Genomic DNA, 12,576 nt, shown 5'->3' on the forward strand with positions numbered 1-12,576 from the left:
TTTCACCGAAATATTGCTAATGTGACCTCACGTTTAGAACAGTAACCATCTAGAACACCTTAGGAACCACAAAGCAACATGCTAAAAACCATCTGCATTCATGTGCTTGTGCTTTAAGTATGTGAGTGCATCCATTAGCATGTGTCACATCTGCCTGGCAAATGCGTCAAGAATGACGTGTGAACGCAGAGTTTGAAAACAATCCCAAGGACAAACTGTGCTTACACAAAAGACTATCTGAATTAGGAGGACAGAGCAATGAGAACAGATTGAAGCAACAAATTAAACTACCTGACCATTAAAAGAGCACTAATGAAGTCTCCTTAGATCTGCACAGTGCTGGGTAGATTACTAACAAATTGTAGTCCATCACTGATTACAGGTTTCATGATACTGCTTTTTAGATTTTTAGTCAAACTTGTTTTAAACTTAACATAAACCATTACACCTAATATATTTCATTAAAAAAAGAAAAGAAAATACATTCTTTTTTTTTTTTTTTTTTTTACATCAACATCATAAAATGTATTAAACATTACATTAGTTTCTGTAATGTTAACCAAACTGGGCTTAATGTAGAAAATGCACTTGGTTTGTGAGTTGATATAAAGATAATTATTAAATCATAAATAAATTGTTAAAACACTTGAAAAAAAAAAAAAAAATGTTTACCTGCATGTCAATGTGACCATTAAGCGACATTGTAAACATGCAAATCTGCCATTGTGTGAATAATATGTAATCCATTAAAAAAATGTAACTGCCAATTTCACAAGAATGAGAATGAGTCAAACAGCAAAGTTGAACATTGGAGCAAATATTTAAGGCAAATGTTTAGGAGATGATATGAGCTATGGACTGAAGCCAATGTAACAACACATAACAGACATGATAACATTTTGACATGAGAACATTTTTAGTTTTGCATGAGTGTAAAATGAATGAAAGGGATCAAAACTTTTACATAAAAACACAATCTAAAGCAGATCTTCAAAACACTGCAGATTCATCATGTCATATTCCACTACTTGTTGCTTTTAGTAAACAAAACCAAAATGTCTCGTCCCTGTAAAGGTTTTGATGTCATCCTTGAACGTTAAATGTAAATATCAATTTGGTTTTGTTGTAGGAGATAAAACCCCAGCCAAATAGCCAGTTGACAGAGAGCAGACGGGAGAAGAGCTGCTTTTCTTCTAAATGTCCAGGGTAATCTGCTCTACTGTTGAATCATTTTGTGTGTTAAAAGGAGCAATCCCTGAGTGTTCGGAAAAGTGTGCGGATTCTGGGAAAAATTCCAATGAGCGAGGAAAGACACAGAATCAAACCTCCCTCATACTGACACATTTGGACTTGTGGGAGGCTCACCTAAAACTGATAGATAGATAGATAGATAGATAGATAGATAGATAGATAGATAGATAGATAGATAGATAGATAGATAGATAGATAGATAGATAGATAGATAGATAGATAGATAGATAGATAGATGATAACGTTAGGGGGTCACTGAGTTGGATGTGATATACAGGGTTTAAATAAAAGGTTATAGGGTGATTATCATGGTTTCAGAACTATGGACAGCGCCGATGTCTTTTCTTGACTTTTTGTCTCAGGTCACGCATAAAAAATAAAATAAAATTAAAAATCATTACCACATTATTTTGCCTTTTTGCATCAAAATCGACACTACATAAAGCGTGAACGAACAATAAAAACTAACATATTGCTAAATCTACAACTAATCCAGTGTTCCTGTAGCTCAACTGGCAGAGCACTGCGTTAGCTAGCAAGCAAGCGCAAGGTTGGGGGTTCGATTCCCCAGGAGCACATGATATGTTAAAATTGATAGCCTGAATGCACTGTAAGTCGCTTTGGATAAAAGCGTCTGCTAAATGCATTAATTTAATCCATTAGTGTTGCTAACACCCATAACGATATGCTGAAGAAATAATTATGATCAAAACTCCACCACTCCCCAAATTACCTAATGCAACACCGCGGGGATGCAACATCGAGAGGATTTGCATAAAGATGAAGACCCCGCTGCGCTCCAAATGTTAATCAGAGTGGCGTTGGTGCGTGTCCTTTCACCTTTATGAAGGTGGGGGCTCGTGCTCTCATTGACATTCTTAATATAAGTCCGCGCCTTTGCCATATGCGTGCATTCAAAGCACGTCAGAGACCACCAACGCAGCACATAAAGCCATTTATTGATAACATTTCAATAAGATTTGCGTATTGGCAGGGAGTGAATTATGAAGGGTGATCTGACTCAGCTAATTAAAGCTTAAATAACCTTAAGGAGGTCAAAACAAATCACAGGTGGGACATAATCGTTTTAACGGGGTTGTTTCAATAATAAACATGAATCACTGCATAGATTTAGATATCAATTTATCGCAAGAAAACGTGATAGCTTGGTGAGAGGGCTTCAGCAGATATAATTTTGACCTCATTGTTTGAAAGTCATTGTGTAATTCGGATTCTGCGTAAACTACAGGTTGCATGGATTTCGTACTACTGATTTCTCATGCATTAATCTCGCCATGATTAACTATTAATTCATATGCTCCCTCGCGTGAGTAATGAAATGAATGCATCAAATCTCAGTGAGGGTCTTCATTTTAGGTTGCCTAACGGTTGCCGCCGATGCGCGTTCCCACACCCCTCCCCTAAACGGTGGGCATCGGTGACGCGCGTCTGGGGTTCATGTTTATGTCTGTCAGGTTTCCGATTGGGCGCCGTGTGGACGTGTGATGAGCATCCGCGCGCCGTGGGCGGGAACAGTCATGTTTATAAACCACAGTACTCGCGCCGTGGGCGGGAAGACTGGATTGAGAACGTAGTGATTCGAAAGCGAGAGGACGCGCGGCAGCGGCGGGCGGCGGGCGGCTGTGGCAGACCGGAGCTTGTGGAGGAGGCGCGGCTTCCACTGCCCCTCCACCGAAGCAGCTGTATGGACGACCACCTCAGCCTCCTCCACTCGCCTCCGCCTTCCTTGAGCAAGCACCGGGGCAACAACCTCGTGAACCACGGCTACACCGAAAACGAGCAAGACATCATGACAATTGTTGCATGCGACAACATGCTGGAGGAGTCGGCGGCGCTGCCCGGGCACCACTCTCAGGAGCGCTACGAGCCAGACCACGAGTGCTGCGAGAGAGTTGTCATCAATATTTCGGGCTTGCGCTTCGAGACACAGCTCAAAACCCTGTCCCAGTTCCCCGAGACTTTACTTGGCGACCCCAAGAAGAGAATGCGCTACTTTGATCCACTTAGGAACGAGTATTTCTTAGACAGAAATCGGCCGAGCTTCGATGCCATCTTGTATTATTACCAATCCGGAGGGCGCATACGGAGACCCGTGAACGTTCCCATAGACATTTTCTCCGAGGAGATACGCTTCTACGAGCTCGGGGAGGAGGCCATGGAGAAATTTCGAGAAGATGAGGGCTTTATAAAGGATGAGGTGCGTCCGTTGCCCTCTAATGAGTTTCAGCGACAGGTGTGGCTGCTGTTTGAGTACCCGGAGAGCTCGGGTCCGGCCAGGGGCATCGCGATAGTCTCGGTGCTGGTCATTTTGATATCCATTGTTATCTTTTGTCTGGAAACGTTACCCGAGTTCCGGGACGACAGGGACCCGACGACAGTCGCGCCGCTGGCGAACGGAACTCTCCCGTTCTTCACCAGTCCCTTTTCTGACCCGTTCTTTGTCATCGAGACTGTGTGCATCATCTGGTTCTCCTTTGAGCTGCTCGTGCGTTTCTTCGCGTGCCCCAGCAAAGCCACGTTCTCCAAGAACATCATGAACATTATTGACATCGTGGCTATCATACCCTATTTCATCACTTTGGGGACCGAGCTCGCGGAGAGGCAAGGCAACGGCCAGCAGGCGATGTCCTTGGCCATTCTCCGGGTCATCAGACTGGTGCGCGTGTTTCGGATTTTCAAACTCTCGCGGCACTCGAAAGGGCTCCAGATTCTGGGGCAAACACTCAAAGCCAGCATGAGAGAGCTGGGCTTGCTGATCTTCTTTCTCTTCATCGGGGTCATCTTATTCTCGAGCGCTGTGTATTTCGCCGAGGCGGATGATCCCGACTCGGGCTTCAACAGCATCCCTGATGCGTTCTGGTGGGCGGTGGTTACCATGACGACCGTGGGGTACGGCGACATGCACCCGGTCACCATAGGGGGCAAAATCGTCGGCTCCCTGTGTGCGATCGCGGGCGTGTTAACCATTGCTTTGCCGGTGCCAGTCATCGTGTCCAACTTCAACTACTTCTACCACCGAGAGACTGAGGGCGAGGAGCAGGCGCAGTACCTCCACATCGGCAGCTGCCAGCCTCTGTCCTCCTCCGGGGAGCTGAAGAAGACCCGGAGCACGTCCTCGCTCAGCAAGTCGGAGTACATGGTCATCGAGGAGGGAGCCTTCAAGCAGCCCAACTTCCCCGCTCAGAACAACCAGAACTGCGTGAACATTAAAAAGATGTTCACCGACGTGTAGCTTCTAGACGCGTGCCAGTGCGAGTCTGCGTGATGATGGCACTGTAGGTTCGTGTCATGACAGTCAAGTGCTGCTGAGTGTGTAGCCCTCCATTTCCACGACGCGGAGGAAATGTTACATGTCTAACGCGCCCTCATGCAGTGTTCATCACCTGTTTGACTGAACCATTTTACTGTGAGGAGGAAGCCGCTATCGGCTCTCAGACCGTTTGCTGTCTTTAGGGTACGTTCATTCATATCAGGCAATATGTGACATCAGTGTGGCAAGCCGTTTTAACATTTATTCCTTACAACTAATTAGCATCTGTTTTTATTTTACTAGTATTTTTGATTATGAATAGTCTAAGTATATATATATATATATATATATATATATATATATATATATATATATATATATATATATATATGATATATACAGGGTGGGATTTGCTGCGAACAGCACCGAAGACCAGATCTGAATCAAATAATTTGTTATAGGCTATCCAATTGGAGCGCTTTGAAACAGTGAATCATTATGTGATGCAATGGTTTAACTGATTCTGGGTTTCAAGAACTCTGTTGATACTGTAAATGTTCTTGCTTTGACCAACATTATCAGGTACTTGCCCTAAAAGATGGTTTATGATGTGCTTTGCTAACATATTACACTAACATTAGGTTATTTAAAGCCTTGCTCTAAAATAAATAAATAAATAAATCACTTTTCAAATTTTTTTTTTCACAAATCACACCCGATTTTCTGCCAGGATATTATAATTTAAGTTATACATAAATTTACTTTAACCCTGAAACACAAAGCAATTAAGTGCAAAAAAAAAAAAAAAAAAAAAAAAAAAAAACAACTGGTAAAACACAGAAAATACAGAATCAGAAATTCCTTCATATATATAAAGTACATCATGCCACGTTTTTGCAGTTTGTTTAACACTTTAGTACTTCTATTCAAGTAGTCCCTCCAAATCCCACACTGAAACAATATAATGGTGTAGGATTTACTTAAAAGAAAAAATCTAATAGGTAATATTACAAGAAACACTTCTTTAAACATGACATTTTTTTTGCATTTATTATTATTATTTTTATTTTGCACAGTGCAGTAGTGGTTTATTCCATTGTTACTGGTAAAAACCTTCATTGAATTATGTTGGGTTAATATATGAACTGTTCACTTCAGATTAACATGCACTAGTTACATTTTTAATCTTACTTTAACTATACAGTAGCCATTCTGACAATAGTATTTACATTTCACAAGTTAAAAAAGCAATTTTATCTAATGATATATTGTAAGGAATGTTATTTACTGTTGGAATATATATGTGTGCCTCATAAATAAGTAATAGTATCTAACAAAGGTGTACAAGTAAAAACACAAGTACAAGGAATAAATGCAGCAACAATTAGAAATATATCATTTGAAGTGAGCATTTAAATCTCTGTACCACAAATCCAAATAAAATGTTAAATGACAAAAAATGTAGCTTCCAGAAACAGTCAAGACACCTGTTACTTCAGAAATGGTAACATAGCAAAAGTAAGTGCTAGTATCTAATATGTACTTTACTAGTAAAATTAAACAGACACAAGTCACTACTGAATGACTTACTCGTAATAAAAATGTAATATTAATATAAAAAACAGTTTAAGGTTAATGTTAATATGGCTTGCCACAAAATCAGTATTTCGTTGATGACAAGTTAATAGCTATTCTATAGAAATGCACTCATTTAAACGCATAGATTGCTTTGACATGACATTGCTGGAAACTTAGTCCAATTTATTCTCACCAGAATAGTGATGGAAGCACTTATTATAATTCAAGAAGAGGTAGCCTAATTAAAGGCAATGTGTATTTTTCTTACATTTCTGTCAAGCATCACTCAGATAATATATGACTTGTTGGAATAATTGTCTTAAATGACTAATTTTGTCACTTTTATTGTGTTGCTGTATCTTTGAGACCGTTCCATAGCAGCCAGTGAAAGATGCAAAAGATGCTGTATGTCAACTTTTATTTTTTTTCAGTTTGTGCTACTATCTGTGCAGAGTTCAAAGACCTAATAATTCAGATCTAACATGTTCAGATTCAAGCACAAATTCAGAGACTTGCTAGTGTGCACAGATCACTGAAGACAAGAGGGAGGGGAAAGATCAGAGACTGAAAGCGCTTTCGACTGGATACTTCTAATCACGTCGGAGTGATGCAGTCTCCATAGCGACGACAGGTTCCTCGGTAACCCGCTATTGTTGCCATGGAATTTTTTTTTGTTTTTTTTTTTGGTGTCCTCAGTAATCCGCCAGAATGTTTTTAAGTCTGGCTGAAGATTTGGTCTCCTGCTGGATTTTGTAAACTGGTGAAAATTGATTTTCTCATCTAACCAGAGGGTCATAACAACAACAACAACATGAACAAACAGAGAAAAATATCTGGAGTGTCTTCACAAGACCCCAAACTATTAAGCCACACTCCGGGATAAAGTGCAATACATGTGAAAGTTTCGTCACTGAAGTGTTCTAGCACAAACAAGCACAGACAGAAGTGAAAATAAATGGGTGTGATACACTGATCATTCACGAGGGGCTGCTGTATCTACGCCAAACGCTTGGAGATTTCCACCATCTCTATTCTCCTACAGGATGGACTTCCCGCCTTGTTTTAAGAGACAGGTGAATCCCACACCACAGATTATTATTTGTCATATTAATTCACAGTAATTAGTCTAATTATGTTTAGTACTTTTTGTTTGCAGTCAAGTGTTGTTGTTTTTTGGTCTGCTGCATGTATGAGTTTAATTTAGCTTGCATGGGCTTCTTAACATTTCATTTAATTTTGCCACTGGTGGTCTCCATTTTTAGCATTTTAAAGATGTTTAAGATATGAAATGCAAAGCTGCTGATGCTGTTAGTTAAAGTATGGCAGTAAACACTAACTAATTGTCTTTGAAACGCTGTTTCATCCAAACATGGGCAGAAAGAGAGAAAGCTGCCCCACCTAAGCTCACCTTGACATGGATTTGAAAAGTGTCAGTGATGTCACGACTGCCGCAGTGCTGCCCCCTTGTGGCTCAGAACAATACAGTGGCCTCAATTGCATCATGACAACTATTTAATATTTAAATAATATTGTAAAATATAAAATATGTGCTTCTTGGGAGTGTCATTTGATATACTATTATAACTTTATATATGTTTAATTATTTTTTTATTTTCATATTTTTATATTTTCCGTTTTCATTTGAATTCTTATTTAAATTGTATTCATTTGTATTGGTTCTGTAAGTTTTTATTATTATTTTTTAAATATGTTTAATTTGCAGTTGTAGTTATTTTAATAGTTTAAAGCTAAACTAAATAAAATAAAAATTGCCTTGGTAACTAACTTTTATTTATTTATTTTATTAGGTAGTTGCCAAGGCAATATTTCAGTTTCTAAATTGAACAAAATTAAATTTATTTTAGTTTTAATCATTTTAGTATATCAAGTTAAACTAAATAATAATAATAATAATAATAAATAAATCTAAAATTGCCTTGGCAGCTAGTCAACACTTATTTTATTTCAAGTAAGTAAACTTTTTAATATTATTATAATAACTGTTATTATTTATTTAGTTTTACATTAACATTTATATATTAAATACAGTTATATTTATTCACTTTTATATGAACAAAACCATTCTCATTAATGATGACTTTTTTAATGCTATGCTAGGCATGTGAATTGCCTTTTTGAAAATGAAAACTGAAAAAAAAGCACAACGTTGTTGCACTTAAGTCTTGACATCATGCCACTGACATACAGCATCATATTAAAATCTGTCAGTCAGCCTGTAAAAGATGTCATTCTTACTTGTTAATGTCTTTTTAGTTGAGTGGCCTGTTTTTCTGATTCAGCAGAATAAGCAAGCTCAGGATGAAAACAAAATGTGTGGATCTCTAAAACGCCATGTAATCAGATTGAAATATTAGACCCCTTAAAATGATAGGAGACTCGAGAATACAATAAAAGCTTGTGAAGCCCATCCTCTAGATTTCATGTATAACCCAAAAGCATTGCGTTTCCATGCAGAGAGCCACGCAAACAACCATCCATCTGATCTTCTGCAACATTGCGCATGTCATGGCAAGGAATCTAGGACAAGCTGTGTTTCTTGGGGAGCATTAGAGAGCTCTTCTGCACAGCTGCATCCACAAGCAGCTCCTGTCTGGCTTCTTCTACAGCGGCTACTTGTCATTTGTGCCAATCTCATGCTGTCTGCACATACTTTCCCCTCTTCTCTGGACATTAGTGTGTCCTGTGTGACTCTCGTATTTGACTAGTTTAGCCTCAGGGCCATTTCTGTGCTTTTAAAAGGCTTTGCTGTTTTCGCCTTCCACGTTGCATAATAGACCTGAATGAAAGTCCTCCTCTTGGACCACATTCACTTTTTTTTGGAGGGAGACTGAACGAGTTAGTTTCTGTTAGTTTCTTTCTAACTTTATTGTGTTGCTTTCAGTAAAGGCTTGGATATTTGTTTTTAATAAAAAAAAAAAATAAAAAAATAAATAAATAAAAAAAAATATATATAAATATATATATATATATATATATATATATATATATATATATATATATATATATATATATATATATATATATATATATATATATATATTGACTTGCTTAGTAATATTCATTCATTCATCTAATTCTGTTTCTTCTCCCGTTCAGCAATGAGGAAGGAAACAGAGGCGGATGAAGCTTTAAAGGAGTTTAATCTCTGTGTGGACCCCAGCTTGCCAAACGTAGGTGCTCGTGGACTGTTCCCTGCTCCTCCACACTTCTGAGAGGAGGTGCCTTCAAAATCATCCCCCCGTCCAGCCTCCGGGCCCTGATTTCCCCCTGGCTAGACTGCCTCAGCGCACCACCTGCCTTTTCTGTGTCAGTATTCTGTCTCTTAACAAAAGAAGACGGACTCCTGTGTTGATGTGCTGTTTCTGCTGCTCAATGTAAGACTCTAAACTCCACACAAGTGCTTCTACACGCTCCCACCGTCGTAGCCCAGCAGTGCTGAGGGCTGTGCTAGCGATGCTAGCTCCATCAGCTGTCATGTGTCGTCAGGCTGTGATGTCATCTTTGACGTTGCTGTATAAACTGATAGTCATAAATGTGATGCCTCCTTGTCATTTTTGAGTGGTGTTGGTTATTCGTGTCTTTTCCTGGTCCCCTCTGTTCGTGTGTCACGCCACATGCCAACTTATATCATTGTAATCATAGCATGGCATTCATCACACAAAAGCTGTTGTGTTGATGCAATGTCTGAAATACTGCATCAAGTACGAGTAAGCAATAAGGTACAAGAGGCCATGATATATTGTGAGTGTAATTTTAGGGGCTGTTCATTCACAAGACACATTGTTTTTGTTTATGTATCTATTTTTGAGCCATTGGTTCCAAGTTTGGCTGGTTAGTTTTAGCAGGAGGATGCTGTGATGAACCATATGAAACCTGTTCCTGCCTCAGTAACTGTGATTCACCATTTTGAATTTTATTTTTTTAAATTTTTTATTTCTCACACCTGTGAATTTAAAACATATAACGTTTACAATTGTGACTGTATCACAATTCCAGATTTATATTTTACAACTGCGGTATTTTTCTTGTAAATGTGACTTTGTTGCTCATTATTTCTCACAATGTGACTTTGAATCTTACAATTGCAACTTAATATCTCACAGTACCGACTTTAAATGTCACAAATGTGAATTAGTATCTTATAATGATATTGTTATATCACAATAGCAGCTTGATATTTTAAAACTGTTTTTTTTTCTTGTAAATGTGACATTATTTCTCATTATTTGTTGATAGTATACAGCATCTAACAAGTGTGAATATACATCTCATAATGATATTGTGTCAATATCACAATAGTGACTTCATATTTTACAGTCATGACTTTATTGATCATATACATTTATTTCATAATTAACTTTTATTTTATTTTTTTATTTTTATTCTGAGGCAGAAATGTGCTTTCAGTAACTACACGTGGCTGCAAAAATATATACATATTTCCCATTGACAGTGGTTCAAAATTAGCTTTGTATTCTAAGATTGATCCTTCAGAAATCATTATACTATTCTGAGTCGCTGCTCAAGAGACATTCCTTAGTAATGTTGAAAACAGTTGAGAAACTTTATAGTTTTTATGGAAACAGTCATACCTTTTTGAGAATTCTTTAATGATTAGACATCTTTGGTGAGATTATAAGATCGGTAATGTACAAATTGCAAATATGGAATCAGAAGATAGTGTGGTAGATCTTTTAGCAGTTCCATTAAAAGCGTGAGATTTATATTTCCTTCTCTGTCATAGTTTGCTAATGAAGTGTTTGGAGCCACGTGTTCCTATAGTGCCACAAGCCGATCAGTGTTATCATGACATCACGGTCTTGCCATATTATATTTGTATATTAGCAATAGTGCATGGGAGTTGATGCACATATGTTCTGTCTTGCTGGATTCAATACAAGAATGTGTGCGAAAGCTCTGACAATATTCATAATACAGCACAGTGCCTTATTGCTTGTAAAACTGTTAATTCGTAGTAAGAATAAGGACATAAATGTTCATTAAAACTCTTTAATATTAAGTAAATTCATTAGGTGCAATTCTTCTGCTAGACAAGCTTCACAGTGTTTGCGAACAGGTGTTTTGTGCTTCATTAGAGCAACACTATGATGCAACTGCAGGATGGAAAGCTACAGTGATACCCTTAAAGGAAGATAACGTGCGAAAGCAAGATGCGAAACTGACTTTTTCAGTGTTATATAGTTCAATGTGCCTTTGAAAAAGCCAGGTGTACTGCAGTGGCCCAGTTGCATGACCTTCAAGTACTGCAGAGAAGTGGAAAAGTGGAGAAGAAGGCCAGTTTGAGTAAGCACATGCCGTTCTCCAGAGCGTTGTTCTGTTTTATTTCATTCTGATGGGAAAATATTTGTGGATTTATCTGTGAATGATACCTTGTCGCATTCTGTAGTGATATACTATTAATACTACAAATGTGAAAAGTGGGACGCCAGCCGTATACGTGCCACTGCAGGATGTGAGTCATCCCATACTAAATACAGATCAAGACGGCTCACGCATTACTATACACGGCCTATTTTAAAATATGAGTTGAGGAGATAATACTTTGGGAAGCCCAGAGCTAAGCTCAAATAGAAATGTACATTCTGTCATCATTTACTTGCCCAAACCTGTATGACTAACTTTGTTCTGAGAAACACAAAAGGAGACGTTTAAAGGAATGTGCTGGAAATGTGAATGCAAATGTGTTTAATGACTTCCATTTTATTTTACTCTTTACACAAAACGTTAATAATACGTCAAATCGTGTTTTGATGGCTTAAAATTTAGCATGTTTTGTTGCTTTTGTGTATTTTTCTGAAGGTTTTAAGCCACATTTAGTGTAAGTGTATGGAAAAGAACAGCTAATACATTCTTCAAAATATCTAATTTTTTTGTTGCATTAAGGTTTAGAACAACTTGAGAGGATGTAAACCTAATTTTTCTAAATCAACAAAATATATGAAGTATTCCGTAGTGACTTTTGTCCCCTATGTGCATTTCTCATGAAATAGCAGAATATAACTGCTGACTTTCTCAAATGTTTAGACCATGATGCATTTTTCTGTTGTAGATGCCCGTAAAGGGCCGAAGCTGTGCTTATTCTTCAATTTTTTAATTTATTTTTTAATCATGTGTTATTTTAAAGGTGCAAACATGCTATATGTATTTAGTTTGACTGTTTACAAGGTTATGGTCTGTAAAATTATTTTTAAAATGTTTTTGAAAGAAGTCTCTTATGCTGAACAAAGCTACATTTATTAATTCAGAAACAGAATAATATTGTGAAATAAATTGCGATTAAAAATCTAATTTTCTATTTGGATATATTTTAATATATGAATTTATTAAGTCTTCAGTGTCACATGATCCTTCAGAAATCATTTGCTGATTTGCTGCTAAAATGGAAAATGTCATTTATTTGAAACAGAAATCCTGTGTAACATTATAAATGTCTT

General features: G+C 37.7%; 1 protein-coding gene and 1 long non-coding RNA gene across 2 annotated transcripts; both read left to right on the forward strand.

Moving 5' to 3' along the window:
- The first annotated feature begins 1,920 nt into the window (after positions 1-1,920).
- LOC113094058 (potassium voltage-gated channel subfamily A member 2-like) lies at positions 1,921-4,813 on the forward strand. Its single transcript, XM_026259699.1, has one exon. It carries the CDS (start codon positions 2,567-2,569, stop codon positions 4,502-4,504), a length of 1,938 nt encoding a protein of 645 aa, XP_026115484.1. The 5' UTR covers positions 1,921-2,566; the 3' UTR covers positions 4,505-4,813.
- Positions 4,814-5,341: 528 nt separating this feature from the next.
- LOC113094067 (uncharacterized) lies at positions 5,342-9,670 on the forward strand. The gene is made up of 2 exons (XR_003287971.1): positions 5,342-7,173; positions 9,218-9,670. It is a non-coding gene; the product is annotated as an uncharacterized LOC113094067 (long non-coding RNA).
- The last annotated feature ends 2,906 nt before the right edge of the window (positions 9,671-12,576 follow it).

The sequence above is a fragment of the Carassius auratus genome, unplaced genomic scaffold (assembly GCF_003368295.1).
Source record: "Carassius auratus strain Wakin unplaced genomic scaffold, ASM336829v1 scaf_tig00215236, whole genome shotgun sequence".
Classification (NCBI taxonomy): domain Eukaryota; kingdom Metazoa; phylum Chordata; class Actinopteri; order Cypriniformes; family Cyprinidae; genus Carassius; species Carassius auratus.

Bases quoted from the DNA above. Each gene is read 5' to 3' on its own strand.
- LOC113094058 (XM_026259699.1), top strand. From the start codon at position 2,567: ATGCTCCCTCGCGTGAGTAATGAAATGAATGCATCAAATCTCAGTGAG.